Source organism: Sus scrofa, chromosome 15 (assembly GCF_054392235.1).
Source record: "Sus scrofa isolate SSC_HxYL_T2T_F1_AM1 chromosome 15, Sscrofa_HxYL_maternal_Yorkshire_Landrace_v2.0, whole genome shotgun sequence".
Lineage (NCBI taxonomy): Eukaryota > Metazoa > Chordata > Mammalia > Artiodactyla > Suidae > Sus > Sus scrofa.
In genome coordinates this window covers 59,926,897-59,953,706 of record NC_139397.1, presented here as the reverse complement: position 1 = coordinate 59,953,706, position 26,810 = coordinate 59,926,897, and the positions used below count along the sequence as shown (strand labels likewise).

Here is a 26,810-nt window from a genome sequence, read left to right as displayed (position 1 = left end):
CAGGATCTACCACTAGAGCCTGGTTCCCGTCAGGCACTTTCTCAAGCTGCAGTACACTTTCTGCTTCAGTGGCTGCCTAGCAGCAGCTGGGAAATAAGCCCTGCCCTCAGGGCTACAGAGTTGTTGGAGCAGGTGGAGGAGTAACTGCCTGAAGGAATAATACAAGCTTCCAGCTCTGGCAGGTGGCCCCCACACTAGAGCCAGCAGCAGCACCTATTCTCTGCAAGAGCTGCAAACTGTCCAACCAGGGAAAACAAATACTGCAGCTCTGCCCAATATCCACAAATCTATCAATGTGATACACCACATCAAAAAACTGAAGAATGAAAACCATATGATCACCTCAATATATGCAGAAAAAGCTTTTGACAAAAATCAACACCCATTCCTGATAAAAACTCTCCAGACAGCAGGCATAGAGGGGAACTACCTCAATATAATAAGAGCCATTTATGACAAACCGAGAGCTAACATCATTCTCAATGACAAACAACTGAGAGCATTTCCACTAAGATCAGGAACAAGACAAGAATGTTCACTTTTACCAATGTTATTCAACATAGTTTTAGAACTCCTAGCCATGGCAATCAGAGAAGAAAAGGAAATAAAAGGAATCCAAGTTGAGAAAGAAGAAGTAAAACTATCACTGTTTGCAGATGACATGATACGATACCTAGAAAATCTTAAAGACTACCAGAAAAATGTTAGAGCTCATCAATGAATTTGGTAAAGTTTCAGGATACAAAATCAATACACAGAAATCAACAGCATTTCAATATATTAACAATGAAAAACCAGAAAGAGAAATTAGGGAAAGCATACTATTTACCATCATATCAAAAAGGGTAAAATACCTAGGAATAAACCTACCTAAAGAGATAAAAGACCTCTACTCTGCAAACTATAGGACACAGATGAACAAAATCAAAGATGACACAAATAGATGGAAAAACATACCATGCTCTTGGACTGGAAGAATCAATATAGTCAAAATGACATACTACCTAAGGCAATCTACAGAATCAATGCAATTCCCATAAAATTACCAATGACATTCTTTACAGAACTACAACAAAATATTTTAAAATTTGTATGAAAACACAAAAGACCTTGAATAGCCAAGGCAATATTGAAAAGAAAAAAATGGAACTGGAGGAATCAGGCTCCCTGGCTTCAGACTATACTACAAAGCTACAACCATCAAAACAGTGTGATGCTGGGGGGAGAAAAAAAACACAAAAAAACAGAAATACAGAAATACAGATCAATGGAACAGGATAAAAGCCCAGAAATAAATCCAAGCACTTATGGTAAAAGGAGGAAAAAAACATACAATGCAGGAAAGACAATCTCTTCAATAAATGGCGCTGGGAAAACTGGACAGCAGCATGTAAGAGAATGAATTTAGAAAAGTTTCTAACACCACACACAGAAGTAAACTCAAAATGGATTAAAGACCTAAATGTAAGGTCAGATACTATAAAACTCCTAAAGGAAAACATAGGGCATAACACTCTTTGACATAAATCACAGGAATATCTTGTTTGATCCACCTCCTAGAATAATGACAATAAAGACAAAAATAAATGAATGGGACCTAATTAAACTCAAAAGCTTCTGCACAGCAAAGGAAACCACTAAAAAAATAAAAATACAACCCACAGAATGGGAGAAAATCTTTGTAAATAATTCAATAGACAAAAGTTTAATCTCCAAAATATACAAACAAGCATACAACTAAACAACAACAAAAAATTAACCCAATCAAAAAATGTCTAGAAGACCTAAATAGATTTTTCTCCAAAGTATATAGATGGCCAGCAGGCACATGAAAAACATCCTCAACATCACTGATTATTAGAGAAATGCAAGTCAAAACTACCATGAGGTATCACCTCACACCAGTTACAGGGGCCATCAACAAAAAAAAAGGATGCTTGAGAGGATGTGGAGAAAAAGGAACCCTCCTATACTGTGGTAGGAATGTAAATTGGTATAAACACTATGGAAAACGGTATGTAAATACCTCAGAAAACTAAATATAGAACTACCATATGGTCCAGCAATCCCATGCCTGGGCATATATACAGACAAAACTTTCTCTGAAAAAGAAACATGTACCTGTGTGTTCAGTGCAGCACTATTCACAACAGCCAAGACATGGAAACCTAAACATCCATCAATAGATGAGTGTATTAAAAGATGTGGTACACATATACAATGGAATACTATTCAGCCATAAAAAGGACAAGATAATGCCATTTGCAGCAACATGGATGGAACTACAGACTCATACTAAGTGAAATAAGTCAGAAAGAGGACGACGAAATACCATATATCACTTATATGTGGACTCTAAAGCATGGCACAAATGACCTATCTACAAAACATAAACAGATCATGGACAAGGAGGGCAGACTTGTGTTTGCCAGGGGGGAAGTGGGGAGAGAGGGGGACTGACAAGGGAGTTTGGAGTTGGTAGATGCAGACTGTTACGTTTAGAACAGATGGGTGATGGGGTCCTGCTATATAGCACAGGGAACTCTATCCAGTCTCTTGAGTAAGAATCTGATGGAGGAGTTCCTGGCACAGCTCAGCAGAAATGAATCTGACTAGTATCCGTGAGGACGTGGGTTCCCTGGCCTCACTCAGTGGGTTAAGGATCCGGCACTGCATGAGTTATGGCATGGGTCGCAGACGAGGCTTGGATCTGGCCTTGCTGTGGTCATAGGATAGGCTGGCAGCTGCAGCTCTGATTCGACCTCCAGCCTGGGAACCTCCAAATGCCTCGAATACAGCCCTAAAAAGACACCCCCCCCCACAAGAAAAGAGTGTGTCTAGGTGGCTGGGTCACTTGGTCACCTTGCTATAGAGCAGAAATTGAAGGAACATTGCAAATCAACTATACTTTAATAAAAATTAAAAAAAAAATACGCTCTTCCACCTGAAAAAAAAAAGAGACAAGCACAGGTACTACATAATGATAAAGGATACGGGGTCAATGCAAGAAGAGGATAACATTTGTAAATGTTTGTTTTCACTCAACAGAGGAGCACCTAAATATATAAAGCAAATATTAACAAAAGCAAATATTAACAAGTGAAAAGATAGCAATATAATTAAAGTAGAAAAATTTAATACCCCATTTACATCAATGGAAAGAGTATCCAAAAAGAAAATCAATAAGCATTAGCCTTAAAGGACATATTAGATCAAATGGACTTAACAAAACATTCCATACAAAAGGAACAGAATATACATTCTTCTCAAATCACATGGAACCTTCTCCAGAATAGATCATATGTTATGCCACAAAGCAAGTCTTAAATTTAAAAAGACTGAAATCATATCAAGCATCTTTTCTGACCACAAATGGTGTGAAACTAACAGTTAATTAAAAGAAAACTTGGAGGTGGATCAAGATGGCAGAGGAGTAAGACGTCATGCTCATCTTCTCCCATAAACACATCAACATGTAAAACAACTCGCACAGAACATCTACTGAATGTTGGCAGAAGAACTTAAACCGCCAAAAAGGGCAAGAAACTCTTGACATAATGGGGTAGAACAAAAGAAAAAGAGAGAGAGAGAGAAAAGGAATCAGGACAGGACCAGCATTCCTGAGGGAGCTGTGAAGGAGAAAAGGAACTCACACCCTGGGAAGCCACCTAACTGACTGGTAAATTAGCCAAGACGGAGGGACCTCAAAGTTGCCAAGAAAATCACAGCAGCTGGACTGAGGAGGGCAAAGTAGAGTGAGAGCAGCACAGATCATCTGCACCACCGCCCTAGACACCCCAGCCTGAGATGCTCGGACAGGGGCTGGGCGCTGAGACTTAGGCTCTGGAGGTCAGTCCCTGGGAGAGGACTAGGGCTGTCTGTGTGGGGACAGCCTAAGGAGCACTGTGCCACTGGCAGGGGAGTGGTGTGCTATGGGCTGGGGAGTGGAACGCCAAGGCAGAGGGAACCCAGGAGAAGGTCTGGGCCTGCAGGAGAAGCAAGGCGCCATTGTTGGGGAGGGCAAGAGGAGGAGGGCAGACTGCCATAGGAATCTCCCTGCGCAAGCATGCACGTGCAGGCTCTCAGATGGCAGGGCACCTCCAGTGCAGGCTACGGGTGGCAAGAAGCCACTTGCTCAGGCTACAGGAACTGGGCGCTTCTTGTGTAGGCTACAGGTGGCTGGGCACCTCTTGTGTGCACTAAGGGCATCAGGGGGCTAAGTGCAACGTGTTGCCTCTTGCGGGATTTACAGGCAGCAGGGATGGACCGTGGTGGTCATCTCAGAGGCTAGAGGGAGGCGTGACCTGCCAGCACTAGGAGCCTGTGAGTGGGCTCCACCTGCAGTCACAGTCACCTCAGGGGTCAGCAAAAAAAAAAAAAAAAAAAAAAAAAAAAAAAGAGGGCACTGGAACCATGCACCACATGTTATTACTCTCACCCCCTGGGAACACTCACCCTTCAGCTGCCACTGCCAAACACTCTGGACAGCACCCAGATGCTTGATCACTGTCCCTTCCCAAGACCCTACAACTAGGAGCAGATGGTACAGCACCTCCTGTGTGGGCCAAGCGGGACAGAGTGCTGCTTGCGTGCCCTGCAGGTGGTGGGCAAAGCACTGCAGTTATCTCTGACTCCAGAGGTGGGTGTGGCCCGCTACCACTGGGGATCCCTGAACAGGAACCACTTGCAGCCCCAACCACCTCAGAGGGCACTATAGAAGAGGCCACTGTGAAGGAACACCACCTATTGTTGCTCTTACTCCCCTGGGAGCACAACCACCCTGCTGCTGCCACTGCCAAATGCTCTGGGCAGTGCCCAGACACTTGATCTCTGTCCCTTCCCAGGAACCTACAAGTAGGAGCAGCTGGTTCAGTACCTTCCTGTGGGGGCTAAGTGAGATGGGGTGATTCTTGCATGGTTTGCAGGTGGCAGGAACAAACCACCGCAGTTATCACTGACTCCAGAGGAAGGTGTGGCGCGCTACCACTAGGGGTCCCTGAACAGACACCACTTGTGGCTCTAATCACCTCAGATGAGGGCATTGCATTCTAACATTACCTACTGTTACTCTCACTCTCCTGGGAACTCACACACCTGCTGCTGCCACAACCAAATGCTCTGTGCACCTTGTAAATCTGCCTAAGGCTCATTACCACTTCCCAGAGCCCTGCAACTAGGAGTAACTTGTGTCACCTTCCTGCAGGTCCTTGCTGCTGTTAAGAGCCCAGCAACCAGGCATTGAAACCTAGCCCTACCCATTGCCTCCTTTTCTCTAGAAACACTCTCAGCACCCTGGGGATAACAGCCTGCTCACACCAAAGAAAGAGAGCAAATACTCAAACTTCCACGCAAAAAATAAATAGTAATCCCCCACAAAATACAAAGAGGTGCTCTTGCATAGAAATAGCCCTCCAAGACTACAGTTTGGCTTCCCTAAACTCACGGAAAAAGAAAAACATAAGCAAGACAAAGAAGCTCAGAAACCATTCTCAGTTAAAGGAACAGAAAAATTCACCTGAAGCAGTAAACAGTGAAACAGACCTCTGCAGTCTGACATTGAGTTCAAAAGAGAGATAGTGAAAATACTGAAGGAATTAAGGCTGAATATCAAGGAATTAAGAGCGGATATGAACAGTAATGCAAATTTCTTTAGAAAGGAACTAGAAAATATAAGGAGGAACACAGAAAAATTAGAAAATTCATTTGCAGAGATGCAAACTGAGCTAAAGGCACGAAAGAGCAGAATGAATAATGCAGAGGAATAAAGTAGTGACTTGGAAGATTGAATAATGGAAATCACCCAATCAGAACAGCAGAGAGAAAACCAACTGAAAAAACATGAAAGCAATATAAGAGATCTCTGGCATAATACAAACTAGGCCAATCTGTGCATAATAGGAATTCCAGAAGGAGAAGTAAAAGAAAAGCGGATTGAAAGTATATTTCAAGAAATTATGTCTGAAAACTTTCCAAATCTAAAGAAAACAGATATCAAGATACAGGAAGCACAGAGGGCCTCAAATAAGTTGAACCCAAACAGGCCCGCACCAAGACATACTATAATAAAAATGGCAAAAGCTAAAAGATAAAGAGAGGGAGTTCCCGTCGTGGCTGAGTGGTTAACGAATCCAACTAGGAACCATGAGGTTTCGGGTTCGATCCCTGGTCTTTCTCAGTGAGTTAAGGATCCGGTGTTGCTGTGAGCTGTGGTGTAGGTGGCAGATGTGGCTCGGATCCCGAGTTGCTGTGGCTCTGGCATAGGCCTGTGGCTACAGCTCTGATTCAACCCCTAGCCGGGGAACCTCCATATGCCACAGGAGGGGCCCAAGAAATGGCAAAAAGACAAAAAAAAAAAAAAAGAGAGAGAGAGAGAGAGGACTCTCAAGGCAGCAAGAGAAACACAAAGTGTTAATAATAAGGGAACCCCCATAAGGCTATCAGCTGATTTCTCTACAGAAACACTACCAGCCAGAAGGGAGTAGCAAGATATATTTAAAGTTCTGAAAGGAAAAAATTTGCAGCCTAGAATACTCTATCCAGCAAGAATATCATTTAAAATAGAAGGGGAAATAAAGAATTTCTCCAACAGACAAAAGTTAAAAGAGTACAGCAATATTAAACCCATTCTAAAATACTGAAAGGGCTTCTCTAAATAAAGAAGGAAGTAAGAAGAAATAGGATGAAGGAAACCACAATTGGAAAGCAATCACTTAAATAAGCCAGCATACAGATCTAAAAAAGGAAAGAAAAAAAAAAAAAACCTACTGTAAAAGTGATGATAAACACAAGAAACAGCAAAAGGACACTTATGAAGATGTTAAAAAGGGACTTCAAAATCATAGAATGTGGAGAAGGAAAGTAAGAAAATATAAACTCTTTTTTTTAAAAAATAATGTGTATGAGCCTATTATTTGACTATCAGGCTAAAGAAGAAGATACAGGAAGAGGTTAATGTACTTAAAAAACAGGGCAACCACAAATCAAAATCAAACATTACAGTCACAAAAACTAAAAAAAAAAAAGTACTCAAGGATAAAATAAATGGAAATCATCCAACCAAAAAAATAAAGGAAGAAAGGAGAAACATAGAATCAAGTGGAAAACAAGGTTTAAAATGACAATAAATACATATATGTCAATAATTACCTTAAATGTCAATGGACTGAATGCTCCAGTCAAAAGACACACAGTGGCAGATTGGATAAAAAAGCAAAAACCTACAACCTGCTGTCTAGGAGAGACTCACCTTAGGGCAAAGGGCACATATTGATTGAAAGTGAGAGGATGAGGAAAGATAGTTCATGTCAATGGACAAGACAGGAAAGCAAGAACTGCAATACTCATATCGGACAAAACAGACTTTAAAATGAAGGCCATAAAGAAAGACAAAGAAGGACACTATTTAATGGTAAAAGGACCCATTCAAGAAGAGGACAGTACAATCGTCAATATATATGCCCCAATATAGGAGCACCCAGATACCTACAAATACTAACAGACACAAAGGTAGAAATTGATAGGAATACAATAATGAGGGAGACTTTAACACTCCATTCACATCAATGGACAGATCCTCTAGACAGAAAATCAATAAGGCAACAGAGATCCTAAATGACACAATAAAAAAGTTAGACTTAATCAACATTTTCAGGACACATTACATTCAAAACAATCAAAATATACATTCTTCTCAAGAGCATGGAACATTCTCAAGGATCAATCACATACTGGGGCACAAAGCTAAGCTCAACAAATTTAAGAGTATAGAAATTATTTCAAGTATCTTCTCTGACTACAATGGCACAAAAGTAGAAATCAACCACAGGAAAAGAACGAGAAAAAGCTGACTACATGGAGACTAAACAACATGCTACTAAAAAACAAATGGGTCTTGAGGAAATCAAGAAGGAAATCTAAAAATACCTCAAAACAAATGATAATGAAGACACAACCACTCCAAATCTATGGGATGCAAAAGCAATGCTTAGAGGGAAATTCATAGCAATACGGACCTTCCTCAAAAAAAGAAAAATCTCAAATTGACAACTTAACCCAACATCTAAATGAATTAGAAAAAGAACAAACAAACCTAAAGTCAGCAGAAGGAAGGAAATCATAAAGATCAGAGAGGAAATCAATAAAATAGAGATTCAAAAAACAACAGAAAACAATCAATAAAACCAAGAGCTGTTCTTGGAAAAGGTAAACAAAATTGACAAAACTTCTGGCCAGACTGACCAAGAAGAGAAAAAAAACCAAAAATAAACAAAATAAGAAATGAAAAAGGAGGGAGTTCCCGTCGTGGCACAGTGGTTAACGAATCCGACTAGGAACCATGAGGTCGCGGGTTCGGTCCCTGCCCTTGCTCAGTGGGTTAATGATCCGGCGTTGCCGTGAGCTGTGGTGTAGGTTGCAGACGTGGCTCGGATCCCGCGTTGCTGTGTCTCTGGCGTAGGCCGGTGGCTACAGCTCCGATTCAACCCCTAGCCTGGGAACCTCCATATGCCGCGGAAGCGGCCCAAGAGATAGCAACAACAACAACAACAAACAAAAAAGACAAAAAAGACAAAAAAAAAAAAAAAAAAAAAAAAGAAATGAAAAAGGAGAAATCACATTGGATACTGCAGAAATACAAAAAACTGTAAGAAAATACTATGAACAATTGTACACCAACAAATTTGACAACCTAGGAGTTCCCGTCGTGGCGCAGTGGTTAAACGAATCCGACTAGGAACCATGAGGTTGCGGGTTCGGTCCCTGCCCTTGCTCAGTGGGTTAACGATCTGGCGTTGCCGTGAGCTGTGGTGTAGGTTGCAGACGCGGCTCGGATCCCGCGTTGCTGTGGCTCTGGCGTAGGCCGGTGGCTACAGCTCCGATTCAACCCCTAGCCTGGGAACCTCCATATGCCGCGGGAGCGGCCCAAGAAATAGCAACAACAACAAAAAGACAAAAAGACAAAAAAAAAAAAAAAAAAAAAAAAAAAAAATTTGACAACCTAGAAGAAATGGACAAGTTTCTAGAGACTTAGAGCCCGCCAAAACTGAATCAAGAAGAAATATATCAGGAGTTTCCGTCATGGCTCAGTGGTTAACAAATCCAACTGGGAACCATGAGGTTGCAGGTTCAATTCCTGGCCGTGCTCAGAGGGTTAAGGATCCGGCGTTGCCATGAACTGTAGTGTAGGTAGCAGACCTGACTCAGATCCCGTGTCGCTCTGGCTCTAGCATAGGCTGGTGGCTACAACTCTGATTAGACCCCTAGCCTGGGAATCTCCATATTCCATGGGTGCAGCCCTAGAAAAGACAAAAAGACAAAAAAAAAAAAAAAAAGAGAGAGAGAGAGAGAAGAAGGAATAGAGCAACTGAACAGACCAATCACTAGAAATGAAATTGAATATGTAATAAAAACACTCCCTACAAATAAAGGTCCAGGAGCTGATGGCTTCATAAGTGAATTCTATCAAACATACAAAGAGGAATTTATACCCATCCTCCTTTAATTTTCCAAAAGGTTGAAGAAGAAGGAACACTCCCTAAGCCACTCTATGATGCCACCATCACCCTAATGCCAAAACCAGACAAAGATACCACCAAAAAGAAAACTATAGGCCAAATCTTTGATGAATATAGAGGCAAAAATTCTCAACAAAATTTTAGCCAACTGAATCCCAAAACATATAAAAAAGATCAGGAGTTCCCACTGTGATGCAGCAGAAACAAATCCAACTAGGAACCATGAGATTGAGGGTTCGACCCCTGGCCTCGCTTAGTGGGTTAAGGATCTGGCATGGCCATGAGCTGTGGTGTAGGTCACAGACATGGCTTGGATCTGGCGTTGCCATGGCTCTCACATAGGCCGATGGCTGTAGCTCCAATTGGACCCCTAGCTTGGGAACCTCCATGTGCCACGGGTGCAGCCCTAAAAAGACAAAAAAATCATACATCACAATTAAGACGGATTCATCCAGGTGCACAAGGATGGTTCAACATATGCAAATCAATCAACGTCATACACCACATTAACAAAAGTCAAAAACCACATGATCATCTCGATAGATGCAGAGGAAGCATTTGACAAAGTCCAACACCCATTCATGATAAAAACTTTTACCAAAGTGGGTATAGAGGGAACATACCTTAACATAATAAAAGCCATTTATGACAACCCACAGCAAATATAATGATCAATGGAGAAAAGCTGAAAGCCTTCCCATTAAAATCTGGAACAAGACAAGGATGCCCAGTCTCACCACTTTTATTCAACAAGTATTGGAAGTGCTAGCCACAGCAATTAGACAAACAAAAGAAATAAAAGGTATCCAAATTGGGAGAGGTAAAATTGTCACTGTATGCAGATAACATGATACTATATACAGAAAACCTTAAGGACTCAACTCAAAAACTACTCTGATCGACAAGTTCAGCAAAGTAGCAGGATTAGCAGAATGTTAATTTCTGATTAACATTCAGAAATCAGTCATTTCTGTATACTAACAATGAAATATTAGAAAAGGAATACAAAAATACAATACCTTTTAAAACTGCACCCCCCAAAAAAACAAATCCCTGGGAATAATCTGACCAAGGAGGTGAAAAGATTCATATGCTTAGAACTATAAAACATTAATCAAGGAAATTAAAGAGGATTCAAAGAAATGGAAAGATATTCCATGCTCCTGGGTTAGAAAAATTAATATTGTAAAAATGGCCATACTACACAAAGCAATCTACAGTCAATGCAACTCCTATCAAATTACCCACAACATTTTTCACAGAACTAGAAAATCCAAAAATTTATATGGAACTACAAAAGACCCAGAATTGCCAAAGCAATTCCGAGGAACAAAAACCAAGCAGGAGGCATCACTCTCCCAGACTTCAGGCAGTGTTACAAAGCCACAGTCATCAAGACAGTGTGGTAATGGTACCAAAACACCCATACAGAACAATGGAACAGAATAGAGAACCCAGAAATAAACCCAGACACCTGCAGTCAATTAATCTTCGACAAAGCAGGCAAGAACATAAAATGGGAAAAAGACAGTCATTTCAGCAAGTATTGCTGGGAAACCTGGACAGCTGCATGTAAATCAATGAAACTGAAACACACCCTCACACTGTGCACCAAAATAACCTCAAAATGGCTTAAAGACTTAAATGTAAGACAAGACGCCATCAAACTCCTAGAAGAAAACATAGGCAAAACATTCTCTGATATCAACATTACAAATGTATTCTCAGGTCAGCCTCCCAAAGCAACAGAAATAAAAGCAAAAATAAACCAATGGGACCTAATCAAACTGACAAGCTTTTGCACAGCAACAGAAACCAAAAAGAAACCAAAAAGCCAACTTACAGAATGGGAGAAAATAGCTTCAAATGATGCAACTGACAAGGGCTTCATCTCTAAAATATACAAACAACTTATACAACTCAACAGCAAAAAAGCCAACAACCCAATTGATAAATGGGTAAAAGACCTAAATAGACACTTCTCCAAAGAAGATATACAGATAGCTAACAAGCACATGAAAAAAATGCTCAACATCACTGATTATTAGAGAAATGCAAATCGAAACTACCATGAGGTACCACCTCACACCAGTTAGAATGGCCATCATTAATAAGTCCACAAATAACAAATGCCAGAAAGGATGTGGAGAAAAGAGAACCCTCCTGCACTGTTGGTGGAAATGTAAAGCGGTACAAATACTACGGAAAACAGTATGGAGGTACCTTAGAAAACTCCATATAGATCTACCATATGACCCAGAAGTCCCACTCTTGGGCATATATCTGGACAAAACTTTCCTTGAAGAAGACGCATGCACCCTTATGTTCAGAGCAGCACTATTTGCAATAGCCAAGACATGGAAACAACTTAAATGTCCATTGACAGATGAATGGATTAAGATGCGGTATATATACACAGTGGAACACTATACAGCCATAAAAAAGAACAAAATAATGCCATTTGCAGTAACACGCATGGAACTAGAGACTCTCATACTAAGTGAAGTAAGTCAGAAAGGCAAAGACAAATACCACATGATATCACATATCTGAAATCTAATATATGGTACAAATGAATCTTTCCACAGAAAAGAAAATCATGGACTTGGAGAACACTTGTGGATGCCAAGGGGGAGCAGGAGGGAGTGGGATGAATTGAGAATTTGGGGTTAATATATGCAAATTATTGACTTTGGAATGGAGAAGCAATATATAGCACTGGAAGTATATCTAATCACTTATGGAGCATGATAATGTGAGAAAAAAGAATGTATACATGTATGTGTGACTGGGTCACCTTACTGAACAGCAGAAAATTGATAGAACACTGTAAACCAGCTATAATGGAAAAAATAAAAATTATAAAATTAAAAAAAAAGAAAACTTGAAAATTCACATGTATGTGGAGATTAAGTAAGATGCTAATGAATAAACAATAAGCCAAGAAATCAAAGGAGAAATCAAAAAACATCTTGAGACAAAAGAGAAATACAACATACCAAAATGTATACAATGTAACAATAGTTCTAAAAGGGAAGTTCATAGTGATACAGGCCTACTACAAGGAACAAAAAAAAATCTCAATCTAACTTCATAAATCAAGGAACTGGAAAAATAAGAACAAACAAAGCTCAAACTTAGTAGAAGGAATTAAATAACAAAGAGAAGAGCAGAAATAAATGGAATAGACTAACATGATAAAAGAGCAACAAAACCAAAAGCTGGTTCTTTGAAAAGATAAACAACATGTACAAACCTTAAGTAGTCTCACCAAGAGAGGATTCAGATAAATAAAAAAAAAAAAATTCAAAGAGAAGATGTTACAACTGATAAAAAGGACTGTAAGAGACTGCTATGAACAATTTTGGGCCAACAATCAGGACAAACTTGAATAAATGGATAAATTCCTAGAAACATACAATCTGCCCAGACTGTATCGTGAAGAAACCGAAAATCTGAATGGACTACGTACCAGTAAGGATATTGAATCAGTAAACAAAAACCTCCCAACAAATAAAAATCCAGGACCAGATGACTTCAAATGTGAATTTGACCAAACATTCAAGGAATCAATATCCTTTTCAACTCTTTCAAAGAAGAGAAGAGGATGATCATTTCCAAACTCACTTTACAAGACCAACATTACCCTGATACCAAAACTAGACAAGGATACCATAAGAAAATTACAGACCAGTATCACTGATCGACATAAACCTAAAAATCCTTAGCAAAATATTAGCAAACCAATTTGAACACTTAACATTAAAAGGATCATAGGAGTTCTCTTGCGGCTCAGCAGGTTAAGGATCTGGTGGTGCCATTGCAGCACTCAAGTCACTGCTGTGGTGAGGGTTGATTGTTTACATTATACTGTAGTCTATTAAAGGTACAATAGCAATATCTTTTAAAACGTACACAACTTAACTGAGAAATAATTTATTGCTAAAAAATGCTAACCATCACTCTAGCCTTCAGCAAATCATAGTAGTAACATCAAAGATCACTAATCATAGATCAAAACAAAAATAATAATGCAAAAATTTGAAATATTGCCAAGAATTACCAAATGCAACAGAGACACAAAATGAGCAAATGCTATTGGAAAAACTGCAGTAACAGTATTCAACGCTGGGCTGTCACAAACCTTTAATTTATAAAAAACGTTAAGTATCCACAAAGTACAATAAAACAAAGTATACCTGTTATAGTTCCAAATTTCTGATAACATGGTTGTCAGGAGTACTAGAAGGACAGGCAATACAGCAGAAACACTTCCCTACTCTCGGCCTGTTTGGTCTGGTAGTCTTGCTTATAGTTTAAACCTGCTTTCCTTCAACCTGTAGACAATGAAGCTCTCCGAGTTGCTCTAAGGATCAATGGCAAAAATGCTCTTATGGCTTTTCAAATCACAAGCTAAAACTCAATATAAAAATGAAGTTTAGTTCACCAAACTGGAGCTCAGCAGAATTAGGGATCCTGACTAGCCTGTGTGATACCTTGTGCCCAGTGTTCCATATATCTTCAGGTTTAGAGACCAGAGGCAAGTAAAGCAGAAGAAAGAGCGACTGAAGAAGCCGCCAGTTTGATCATAGCAGGAAGCTGATGACATGTAGTAGCCCCTGCTGCTACTGCAAAGCTCTTCACTGCAGAAAACACCAGCTTGACTTTACCACCTAAGAGCACCCTTTTTACATCGTATCTGTTTTTTACAATTTATTTCATCTAATCAAACCCCTCAGCAGTGTTAAAGAGTGCTGATCCACCTGTTCCATCATACACCCTGTGGACATTTCAGAGTAGGAGCCAGTCAGAGTCCTTCTTTCCTGGAGCTCAGGCCAGGCTGCTGTTCCCACAGGGCTGCTCTAAGATCTCTGAACAGACATCTACTAGATTTCCTGCACCTGAGCCCCCTGATCATATTCTGCTAATGACACCATGGTCACTGTGGAGCAGTGGTGCTAGTAAGAATCCTAAGCAAAGTGACTTTGTAGGCACTGACTGGTGTCACTCAGAGGTACACAAGACCAGAGTGAGGGAGAGCTGTCAATTCTACTTACCTAGATCTACAAAAAGATGCTTTTCTCCTGTGTTATTCTTCACAACTAAAAATGAAAGATCAGGACTGCTTTGCTTAGCTGCACCCAGCCTCTCCAGTTTCTCTGAATTCAATGACCAGCTCTCTCCTATATCCTTATCTGTGGACGTTTCACTCAAGGAAATTCCTTGTTTAACTTGTGTTCCAGGAAAATGGGAAAATCCATGGTCCACTGTCTCTGGAATCATATCATCATCTTCACCAGCAAGCAAGTGAAAAGCAGGCTGTAAAATTTTTTTCACAAAATTACCTAAAGGAAAAATAAAAATGTTAATCTAATTCTTCTTTTCTGCAAACTATAACTTGAGATCTAGTTACAAATCTACATATGACAATTTTACACAGTAAGGCTTCTATGTTTAAATTCCGGTTTTAAAACTGAATTGTTATTACAAACTGTAACATAACTCTCCTGTACTTCTTATAATATCTTTTCCTATTTATTTTTGCTTTCCAGGGCCACACCCACGGCATAGTTCCAAGGCCAGGGGTCAAATGGAGCTGCAGCTGCTGGCCTACACCACAGTCACAGCAACATCAGATCCAAGCCGCATCTGCAACCTATACCACAGCTCACAGCAATGCCAGATCCCCAACCCATTGAGCAAGGCCCCAGGATTGAACTCACGTCCTCATGGACACCAATCGATTTCATTACCACTGAGCCACAACGGGAACGCCATGTAACATCTTTTACTTTTTAAATTCCGTTTGCCAGAGAAGCTTGCTGTAACTTATAAACAAATCATCTTAGGCGAGAAGGTAATGTGAGAAGATTTGTCACTGTTGCTAGTTTGGGCCTGGGCCTAACACCCTGTCACCAAAAAAGCATCACTATTATTAATACAAATTGAGTATAATTTACATTCACAATCGATGATTAAAGAATGCAAGGTTTGTATGAGGAAACAGTGCTGCCAAGATCATGCACAGAAACACAGAATCTGTCACATTCGCTTAAGTCAGGACGTTGGCCAATTTCTCAGGACCTATCCCCTCTCCTTATCTGCCACGACATGCCCCAAGAAGCCTGGCGTTCACAGCCATCAGTTTCAGGTTCTTGCTCCTCCTGCCTTTCCCTATAATTGGTCATGAGCTGCGTTGTAGCCCAATAACTAATGTCCAGAACTAAGACAAGTAAATATATTTATTGTATTTTAGTATTTATTCTAAGAGCTCTAAATATTAGTGGTGGTGCTGTCTTTACCAAGAGATCCACTGAGGGAGGGGAACTAAAGGAGGGAATTGGACTATTTCATAATCTCTGCATCTGTGGTTCTGACAGTTCATAGTTTTACAGGAGCAAAGCCTCAGATGGAACCCATGAATCAGGCCTGACTGTGTCTCTCACTGTAGTCACACTACACCCCCACCGCTCCTTAATTAGTCTCAAACTCTTTATCTCTACACTTTTACTGTTCTGAGAGTAAAGCGTGTCTTTCCATATGATGGAATTTAAGTCCAGCTTGAATGTCAGCTGCCTTGGGAAGATTATCTGTAGCAGAAACTGCTAATTACCTGTCAAATTTCTATTCTCCTCTTCTTCCCTAGCAACAAATCTCCATTTTCAGCCTGTGACCAGGAGTCACAGAGCAGACTATGAGGAATAAATAGGAATCAAAGAAATATCTTGCTTAGGACTCTATCTCCACAACCAGACAGTAGAGCCCACTTAACATTCAGTAAATATTTATTAAATGTCAATTTATATTTATGATTGTTGCTGATAGTTATATTAATATTATTGATACAGACATTATTATCTGATAAGCTCTGGAAATATAACAGTGAATAAGAAACGATCTATGCCCTAAAGAAATATTAAGTAGAATAGAGAAGACAAAACACCAGAAATAAATTACCTCCAGAAGTAGTGAATCCTCTGTCATGATAGGCACTGGCCATTCTATGCAAACCAGAGGAAACACGAACCTCAGTCTTAAGAGTTTGGGATGTGACAGAAATAGCTTCTGACAATACCTACTCTGAGTCTTAACAGACTAGGTGAACTGGTCAGATGGCAGTGTCAAAGGTGCAAAGACCCGGGGACTAAAGAAAATGTGGCCCTGGTGGGAGCTAAGTGAAGGATGAAGTTAGATGCGCCAAGTGGTAAGAGAGAAGGCCAGTACACAGTGAGCCTCATCATGCAAACTAAACCGCCTGGACTTTTACCTGAAGACAAGGAATAATCCTGGAAGGGTCTGAGGCACACAGTGTTATAACGACATCACTCTAGCCAGCTGACTAAACAAGTAAACTGAGTCAGGGTAACTACCTGGGTAAGTGGGTGAACAGCGATACCACCCTGATTATCTACATCACAGGAGGAAGAGCAAGTCTGGGGGAAAAGATGAGGACCTCGGTCTAGGACGTGCTGAGGAAGTGTCAAATGTCTGTGTGGGGGTGTTTAATAGGAAGAACGATCCTGGCTGCAGATGAGGATTTGAGAATTACCAATGCACAGATGGGAACTGAAGCCACAACTGTGGATGATCACGAAGGTTACAGAGTGAACAGATGGACAAGAATAGATTCAACAATTACTAACATCCAAGGAATGAAGGAAAGAGACAAAGAAGAAATGTCCAACTAAGCTAATAGGAAATAGGGAGATAATAAAGAGTCCTGGGTACACAGCACACAAGGTCACTGTGACCTACTATTACCCCAACCTAGCAATTATGTTCCTGACTTTTATGCCAGTCCTTTTACCCTAGGTACCCTTGAAATTGTCAGACACTTGTTCTAAAATGGATTACCTGTTACCTGAGCTTCAGTCAATTGGCTGTTATCTGGACCCAGGAATACCTGTCCCACTCCTACTTTGATATACACTCAGGATTTTGGCTTTCATCCAGACCTTGGTTTTCAGTGTTCCCTTTCTGCCTATTTGTTCCCCTTTGGACTGACTTCATTTTATACCTGGGCCTATATCTTTAAATGTGCAGTCCTGGAATTAATCCTCTAGTTACACTTTCGGACTTACACATCTAGATTTTTCTTTGACCCTAAAGTTTGGCCTGGAACAATAAACAAGTCTTCCTGGGTGTGGTCTGGAACCCAAGCCCCGGTCCTCATGTATTAAAAGCTAAGGCAAGGCTGGGAGTTTCCATTGTGAAGCAGCAGAAACAAATCCAACTAGCATCCATGAGGATGTGGGTTCAAGCCCTGGCCTTGCTCAGTAGGTCAGAGATCGGCATTGCCGTGAGCTCTGGTGTAGGTTGCAGATATGGCTTGGATTCCCCGTTGCTGTGACTGTGGAGTAGGCTGGCAACTGTAGCTCCAATTGGACCCCTACCTAGCCTGGAAACTTCCATATGCCGTGGGTGCAGCCCTCAAAAAAAAAAAAAAAGCTAAGGCAAGGCTGAAGCAAAGGTCAGAAATCTAGATCTGAGGCATCATAGATTAAGACTTGAATTAGGCCTATCCTGCTTAGTCATTACTTCTGGAATGACTCCTGTTGGAACAGAAACCAGGACCAGGGCATGCATAGCCATTCCAATATCTACAGCAAAAGACACTAATGCCAAGGATAGCCTGAGTACATTAATGTGTCTCAAATGTGTCTAGAACAGGAAGATAGGTCTAGAACAAAAGGCAAATCCTGAAAATATGAAAAATCAGGACTCGTTTTTTTAGGACAGGTTAATAACCATAAAAGCTGACAAATAGAAAACTTCGAGAGGAAAGGAAAATATAAGTTTTAACATAAAAAACTTTTTGTGACTTTTTTAAAAATAGCATACTTACCAACATGAACGTTATCTTTAAATGCCACATCATGGAGCTGAAATATCAAATGGCGGCTAAATTTTTCATTGGTGCTAGAATCCAAGTTGAGAACATCTTCAGCTGAACAATTGACCCCATAAAACTCTTGAAGTGCTTTACAAACATGCTGAAAACACAAGCAAAATGTAAAGAATTAGTATTTTTTTAATTTGTTTTAAAAATTTTCCAACAGCAAAAACTCAAGTATCTTGGTACAAGTTAAGTCTAACCTGTTTCTTATTTTGATGTAGTATCAGATTATTTATTTCATAACAACTATACCAATTTATACAGTTAAATATATGTATTTAAATTATTATACATGTTTATGTTCACAAACTCACAGGCTCTCAGGATTAAAGGGCTCTTAGAATTTGAACAATTTATCTTATACATTAATCTCTAAAATCACAATAAAAATATTTTTTAACCATTTCTTTAAATATCATCTGTGAGTTAAAAAGTCACTAATTTCATAGTTTTAGTTTTTCAGAAAGTTCTTCACACACACTGAGCCCAAATATACCTCCAAGAATATAGCCTCTGGGGTAAGATGATGCTGATAACGAAAACAGTTATGCATTATAGGAAGGTAGCTAATACAGGATTAGGAGCACAGGATTTGGAGTCAGAAAGATCTAGGTTTGAGTTTTGGCTTTGTCACTTTAGTTAAGTCCAAACCTAACATTCCTCAACTTCGAAATGGAATAATAATGGAACCTAACTTTTGGGGTTGTTGTAAGGAGCAAAGAGAAAATTAAAGAGGTGGCCCAATGACTGGCACATGGAACTGCTTAAATGTATTAGCGTGCAGCCATACGGTTAAGTCACTTCTGAACCCTCAGTCTTCTCTTTTGCAAAAGTGAGGTACTAAGAACTACCATATAGGATTACCTTGGGATTAGCAAATATGTTTGTACACTGCCAAACACTTGGATACCTAGCAGTTATACAATAAACTGTGTTTATTAAAGCTATTTTGGTATTACAACAGCACACCACCTCTCACCATACTCTCTGATACTACTTTTCTTCAGTAAATCCTTTCTCAGAGAAATCTTCAATTTCCTTATCTACATCAAATTCCCCCATATGCTCTACCTCTATTTGTAGTACTTACATGGCTGCAATTTTATGTTAATCTGTGTGATTATTTTGATGTTTCCTTTTATTATAGAGAATATCCCTCATTATCTGGTCTCTCTGACATCTACAGAAGTAGAATCCTGATTATTAGCTAGATATGAGGCCATCCAGAATAAAGACCACATTTCCTAGACTCCCTTGCAGTAAGGTGTGGCCATGTGACTAAGTTCTGGCCAATGAGATGTGAGTAGAAGGAAAATATTCCACTTCTAAGTTATAATTTTAAAGGCAAGGATCATGTCCACCCCTTCTCCATTTTCTACTGACCAGAATGCAGACACAGTGGTGGTGAGCCTCTTGGACAATGTAAATAAGGGCAACATCTTAGAAATAGCAAAGCAACAACACTAGTCCCTAATACAATGAAGCCACATGCAGGTATTGCATAAGAGAAAAATAACATTCAGTCTTATTTAAGCCTGAAAGTCTTAAGTCTTTATTACGGCAGCTAAATTTATCCTAACTTATTGTCCTCCCTTACATGATAAATTCTGTGAAGGCAGAAATCAGGTTTCTTTGGGCTAACCACTGCATGCTTAGTGTCCAGGCACAGCAGAGGCTGAAAAAATTTTGATAAATGAATAAAGTCTAATTTTGTACTTTGGAGCTATACAGAATAAATGTAACAACTCTGTAGGTAATAAAAGTTATCATATCTCCTTAAGTTCTCTTTCCCAAGTTAAATTTTAAATAAAATTTTAAGTTACAGGGAATATAGCCAATATTTTACAATAACTATAAATGGAGTACAATCTATATAAAAATTTTGAATCACTATTATACACCTGAAATGAATACAATATTGTTAATCAACTATACTTCAATTTTATTTAAATTATATTTAAAGTTTAAATTATATTTAAATTACATTTAAAGTTATTTAAACATTTAAGTTGTAAAACTCAAAAGTTTAAAAATAAATGATTATTTGAGCAATGTTACCCGTCAACAGTTTTATAAAATGCATTAGCACCTGAATTCATCCCATTTGGCATAAGTGGCTTAAATTGTCAGGTTACTGAATCAAAGGGCATTATACATTATCACTAGTTATTATTAGCCATTTATTTATTAACCATCTGTTATAATAACAGCTAACCTAATTTATGCCTCCTTACACAGACTCCAAAGGAAAAGTACTTACTGCATTATACACTGGTTACATAGAAAGCAATCAATAAATGAAATTAATTTCAACACAATCATTTGTAAAGGTTATATTAAGTAAAATAATCCTAATAACTTTTCTACCAACATGATGAACATGTTAAATAAAAATGCTGTATAATTTTTAATTCAGATTTCTACAACTTTTTCCAACTTTTGTTGATGTAAAAGATTAGTTGTTCAAGACTAATTTGGGCAAGACTGTATAAAGAATTAGGGGAAAAATTTTTAAACATTTACATGACCTTTGCCATACCACTGTTTACTAATCTGTGTTATAAATGATATTTGCACTAAGTATTAATTCCATTAGGGATATTTCTAGTTTCTAATACAATAAAGTACTTCCTCGTTAATGGTGTCCCGATATTAAAGGACCAGTTTCTAATACAATAAAGTACTTCCTCGTTAATGGTGTCCCGATATTAAAGGACCAGTGAAAATCTCTGAATCTTAATTTCTTCTTGACCATGTAGAGCTCATGTAACAAATCCTACCTTAGATTACAGAAGTGTATCATACACCAGAAAAGTGTCATTATCTACGGATTATTAAAAACATAATTAAGGTTAAAAATTAAACACAATTTACGAACTATAGTGAAATAAAACATTTAAAAAATTATTTTTAAGGGTCCAATGGCTATCTTTTTTTTTTTTTTTTTTTTTAATCTTTGGTATTTCTTTGGGCCGCTCCCAAAGCATATGGAGGTTCCCAGGCTAGGGGTCCAATCGGAGCTGTAGCCACTGACCTACGCCAGAGCCACAGCAACGCGGGATCGGAGCCGCGTCTGCAACCTACACCACAGCTCATCGCAACGCCGGATCGTTAACCCACTGAGCAAGGGCAGGGATCGAACCCGCAACCTCAGGGTTCCCAGTCGGATTCGTTAACCACTGCGCCACGACGGGAACTCCAAATGGCTATCTTAAGAAAAATATAACTTTTGTCATTTTTTTCTTTCTTTTTTGAGGGGTGGGGGAACTTACATATATATTTTTTATGATTTTTATTTTTTCTGTTATAGTTGATTTACCCTGTTCTGTCAATTTCTACTGTACAGCAAAGTGACCCAGTCATACATATATACACATTCTTTTCCTATTTCCTCCATCATGTTCCATCACAAGTGACTAGATATAGTCCCCTGTGCTATCAGCAGGATCTCATTGCTTATCCACTCCAAATGCAATAGTTTGCATCTATTAACCCCAAACTCCCAGTCCATCCCACTCCCTCCACCTCCCCAAATTTCTTATGCTTCAAATCCAGGAGAAAGCTAACATTATGACTTAAAAAAAAAAAAAAAAAAGAACTTGCATACATTTTTCAAATAAATTAAAACATGTAGAGATCCAACATAATCAGCAGATATTCTTAATCAAAAACATTTTAATTCGGATATATTTTTAACATCGAGTCATCTACAGTTAACATCTAAAAAGCAGTTAAAACCTACTCTGAGGCCAAATAATAATCAACATAATTTATTTATTTATTTTTTTTTTGCCTTTTCTAGGGCCACTCCCATGGCACATGGAGGCTCCCAGGCTAGGGGTCCAATCAGAGCTGCAGCCGCCAGCCTATACCACAGCTCATGGCAACGCTGGATCCCCAACCCACTGGGCAAGGCCAGGGACCGAACCCGCAACCTCATGGTTCCTAGTCAGATTTGTTAACCACTGCGCCACGACGGGAACTCCTCAACATAATTTTAACACATCTTAATGTAACACAATCTTAAAAGATTTTAAAAACAAATCTGATAGACGTTAGTTGCACAAGCTAATGTTCCTTTTTTATTACTAATTTCTGGTTTGACACTGCTAAATCAAAAATATATACTAGAACTACACTCTCTTCTCTTTCTTAAAAGCAAAGGGAACTGACAGTTGTATTTCTTTTCTTATTTTTTGGCCATGTCTGTGACATGCGGAAGTTGCCGGGACAGGGATCAAACCTGTGCCAGAGCAACCTAGGCCGCTGCAGTCACAACACCAGACGCTTAACACACTGAGCCACCAGGGAACTCTGAAAGTTGTATTTCTAGATCAGATTTTGCCAATAATGAGCTGTAGGATCTGGCATTGGAATTAAGTCTTTCTAGGCTTTGGCTTCCTCATTTATGATGATGTAAGACAGAATATTTCTACCAGCTCAAGAATTCTATACTATTTTATCAAAATTTTCTTGATGTTTAACTCAAACATCAATTTTTAGAGTAAAAATGACTTTGCCTAATTTTCACCAGGGTCAACTATTTGTAATGTAGAAGAATATATAACTAAGAAATGAAAATTCCCAAACTGCCATCTTTCTTAGTTTTTTTTTTTTTTTACTAGACACAGTAATATTATGAAATACATGGACATAAACTAACCTTTCTCCTTCCTAGAAGCTTCCTCAGAGAAGCAATATTAAGAAACGAAAGTGAAAAGGGAAGGTAACAAAAAGGAGGAGAAACAAAGAACCTCTATATTAATAGGCTGGATTCATTTAATGACTGAATGAGAAAATGAAAAATATGTAGGTAGATAGAAGGAGGAAAACATGAGTCTAATTTACCTCAATGAGTAATGCAACCATCTTTTTTCCATCAGCTTCTGGATTGGCAAGTTTGTTAAATTCCAAATCAAAATAAAGCTTGCACACAGCATTTTCAGGAATGACTTCATAGCAGTGTAAGAGGTTTCTTCTACATTGAACAGTTCAAGGTTGTTAGGTTTATATCTCATACCTTCTAAATCACAGAAGTTGCTCTTGCATCTCAAGATATTAACTGTGATTTAATGACATGTAACTGACATAATGAAGACATGATAAAGTGAATTAACTACTCACCATAGGTTTATGGATCACAGTATCAAGAGTGTCCATCAAACAACATGTAACAATCATATTGTGTTAACATTATTTAACTAGAAAATATAGTCAACTTCATACTGTTATTTATTCACAGATGATTCTGATAGCAGATAACACTTTTCCATTTATTTTTGGTATCACTATGAGGCAAATTAAGAGCTTTCTCAAACTGAGATCCCATGGGGATTCCATGGATTTTTAAGTTTCATACTTTCATTAGGAATATTTTAAAAACTAGTGAAAACATTCTGAACCACCTGACTTCAATGAGCTTTCAAGGCTCACATTTGCAGTTACATTCTCACTGGCACCAAGAGGTGTGACTTTAACATGAGTTACTGAGAACAGATGCTGACCTGATCAGTAAATGATGAACTGCTTAGTGAAATCTGGATGACACTGTATACAAAGGTTTTAGGAATTTGAACAAAGAAAAGTAATGGAGGAATTGTGTCATCGCACAGTACAGGAACTCAAAACACATATAATTTTTCCCTCCTAGCACCTGGTAAGATAATTCAGTGTTGCTATGATAAGGAAACTCCAGAATTCAACTCTAACAATAACAGAATAACTGTGTGATTGAGAACTATGAAAGTCCAGACAGCCTGACTTAATTTCACAAGCATTTCCAGATGAAGGAAATGTAACTTTAAAGCACTGTCCTTTATAAACTACTTACCGGGATTTATAGTAATACCAAAGTTCAGTATAGGTTGTTACAAGGTAAATACGTTGTCCATCACCCACTTTGCACTCCAAAGCAAAAACATGAACATCCTTCATAAAAGCAGAAATATTAAAAAAAATTAAATTTAAAATCAACTGTAGCTATTAAATGTTCATAAAGATTATCATTTGAATTTTCCAAAACTGGAATTTAAACATTTGTATTATTTAAAAACAAGAAAACTAATCACTAGATCTATGCCAATCAAAATCTAGTTATTTACTTTTTTTCGCTTTTTAAGGCCCTCATGGCATGTAGAATTTCCCATGCTAGGGATCGAATTGGAGCTAGAGCTGCCAGCTTACGCCACAGCCACCGCAACGCCAGATCCCAGCCATTTCTTCGACCTACACCACAGCTCAACAACACTGGATCCTTAACCCACTGAGCCGAGGCCAGGGATAGTATCCACATCCTCATGGTTCCTAGTTAGGTTCGTTAACCACTGAGCCTCAAAGGAAACTCCCTAGTCATTTGCATTTATTTATATTTAGTCACTCAGGTAATACATGTTCAAAGCAGAAACAATTAGAACATCCAGACTAAAAAAAGAGAGGAAAAATAATTTTTCAACTACTATAGTTTTGACTTCCTATCATAGTTTTATTTGCTAGTTGATGAAACTTATTTTTTAAAACTTCCTAAACATTATTATAAATGATTTGCACTAAAATTAATAAATTCTCTACAATATATAAAAACACATAGGAACCATTTTTAGAAATACAATATTTTTATATTAATCTTAAAAGCTTAAGTTTTAAAATGCTTAACTTTAACAAGTACCACAAATTACCTTTTCTCATAAAAAAGGAATACAAAAGTATCCGCTTAGCTAAGGTAGCTGTTGAACCTATAAAGGAACTAAACCTCCATTTTCATGAGAGAGTAATCATAAGATGACTGTTACTTGGCCCTATTAAAAAAATCTTGCCAAGGTAAATTTAATAAACTTGATGACTGGTAAACCCAGCAATCATACAGCTGGGTTTGACTGACCTTAAGAATTCAAGATCACGGAGTTCCTGTTGTGGCGCAGCAGAAACGAACGCGACTAGGAACGATGAGATTGCAGGTTTGATCCCTGGCCTCACTTGGTGGGTTAAGGATCCGGCTTGCAGTGAGCTGTGATGTAGGTCAAAGTCGTGGCTCGGATCCCAAGTTGCTGTAGCTCTGATTGGATCCCTAGCCTGGGAACATCCATACGCCATGGGTGCGGCCCTAAAAAAGACAAAAGACAAACACACAAAAATAATTCAAGATCAAATGAATGTCAGTATTTTAATTTCTGATACATGAATTAGGCTGACACAGAATGAGCACAAAAGATTTTTCTTATATTTCCTATTCTCATGAGATGTGAGCTTCTCTACTAGGGAAAGAAGATGCTTCCTCCTTAAAAACTTTGAACACTTTTGAGTTTTTACAGATCATCAATGATCAGAATCACAATATATTTATGATGGATTTCACACACACATCTTTTCATTATATTTCTTTATAGTCCCCACAGTGTCCAACAAACAAAAGATGTGCAACACACCCCTGCTTGTTTATTTTTGAGCACCATGCCTTTTGTGGGGTTAACATGTAGCAAGCAAGAACTTCTTCCTCCCACTCTCCTAATGTGTTGGAAATTATGTAAATCCACTCTCCTACTCCAAAGCACAAAATGGGACAGTAGGAGAAGAAAAACCATGTGTGCCTTAGTACTATGATTTAAATTCTAGGGGCTTACAACACATCTAAGCTATGATATTTGAGACATTTTCATTTGCTATTGTTTAAATTCAAATCTCCATTTCCTAATTTCATCCTTAAAATCTCACACTCCCCTCACTCATTTCCTGATATTTTTGTGGGTATTATTTTAGCCTTACTCTTAAACTCATTCAATTATTTTCCAGTCCAAGAATACAGTCACTTTTACTCTAAGCAGTATCATTTCTGTCCTTATCAATTTTTTAAACTGGCACTAGAGATGTTATTCTTTTTTATTAATATAAAGTAAAGGGTTAATGATTCATAGAGATATTTTCCCTAAATAGTATAAGATTGCAATTAAATTCTTCTGATAAAATATGTGACCTGAAGTGAAGACAAACAATAGATTCTTTTTGGAAATCTTAAGCTACAGTCACCCTAAAAAAAGATGAGAAAAATTACCTCTTTACAGCTTTTAACAAAATTAAAAGCTTGAGATTGCCGATGAAATAGTTTCCAAATGGAGGGTGGTTCTTCTGGCTTGGACAGTCTTGGTCTGTACACCGAGGACAATGGTTTCCTCTCATACAAGGATGCTCGTTCTTCAATTTGCTTCAATTTTGCTTCCCATTTTCGCTTCATTGATTCAGACGTTAAGGGGAGACTAAATCCTATCCCATGTACAATCTGTATCAGTTACCACTAAAACAAACAATGACGTCGACTTGTTTAGAATATATTTGTTTGGTAAAACTTCTCACTTCTGCTTATTTCTTTGCTTTATGGTTTATGCTTTGCATGAAATTTTGTTAAACAAGGA

At 38.6% G+C, this 26,810-nt stretch overlaps 1 protein-coding gene across 50 annotated transcripts in view; it reads right to left on the bottom strand.

Moving 5' to 3' along the window:
* The window catches only part of PRIMPOL (primase and DNA directed polymerase), a 57,945-nt gene that overhangs the window by 25,906 nt on the left and 5,229 nt on the right, over positions 1–26,810 (bottom strand). For 27 of the 50 annotated variants that reach the window (XR_014830418.1, XR_014830425.1, XR_014830419.1 and 24 more), the window contains 5 exons: positions 26,453–26,692; positions 24,239–24,336; positions 23,257–23,386; positions 18,358–18,505; positions 14,570–14,857 (listed from right to left, as the gene is read on the bottom strand). Coding sequence is in view for 41 of the 50 variants with exons in the window: in XM_013984037.3 (XP_013839491.3) it covers positions 14,570–14,857; positions 18,358–18,505; positions 23,257–23,386; positions 24,239–24,336; positions 26,453–26,632 (844 nt within the window). In the remaining 9 variants the exon portion in view is untranslated. Of the gene's footprint in view, positions 1–14,569; positions 14,858–18,357; positions 18,506–23,256; positions 23,492–24,238; positions 24,337–25,285; positions 25,508–26,452; positions 26,693–26,810 lie in introns of all 50 variants that reach the window. The other 23 variants (XM_085001000.1, XM_085001019.1, XM_085001008.1 and 20 more) reach the window with 4 other exon arrangements.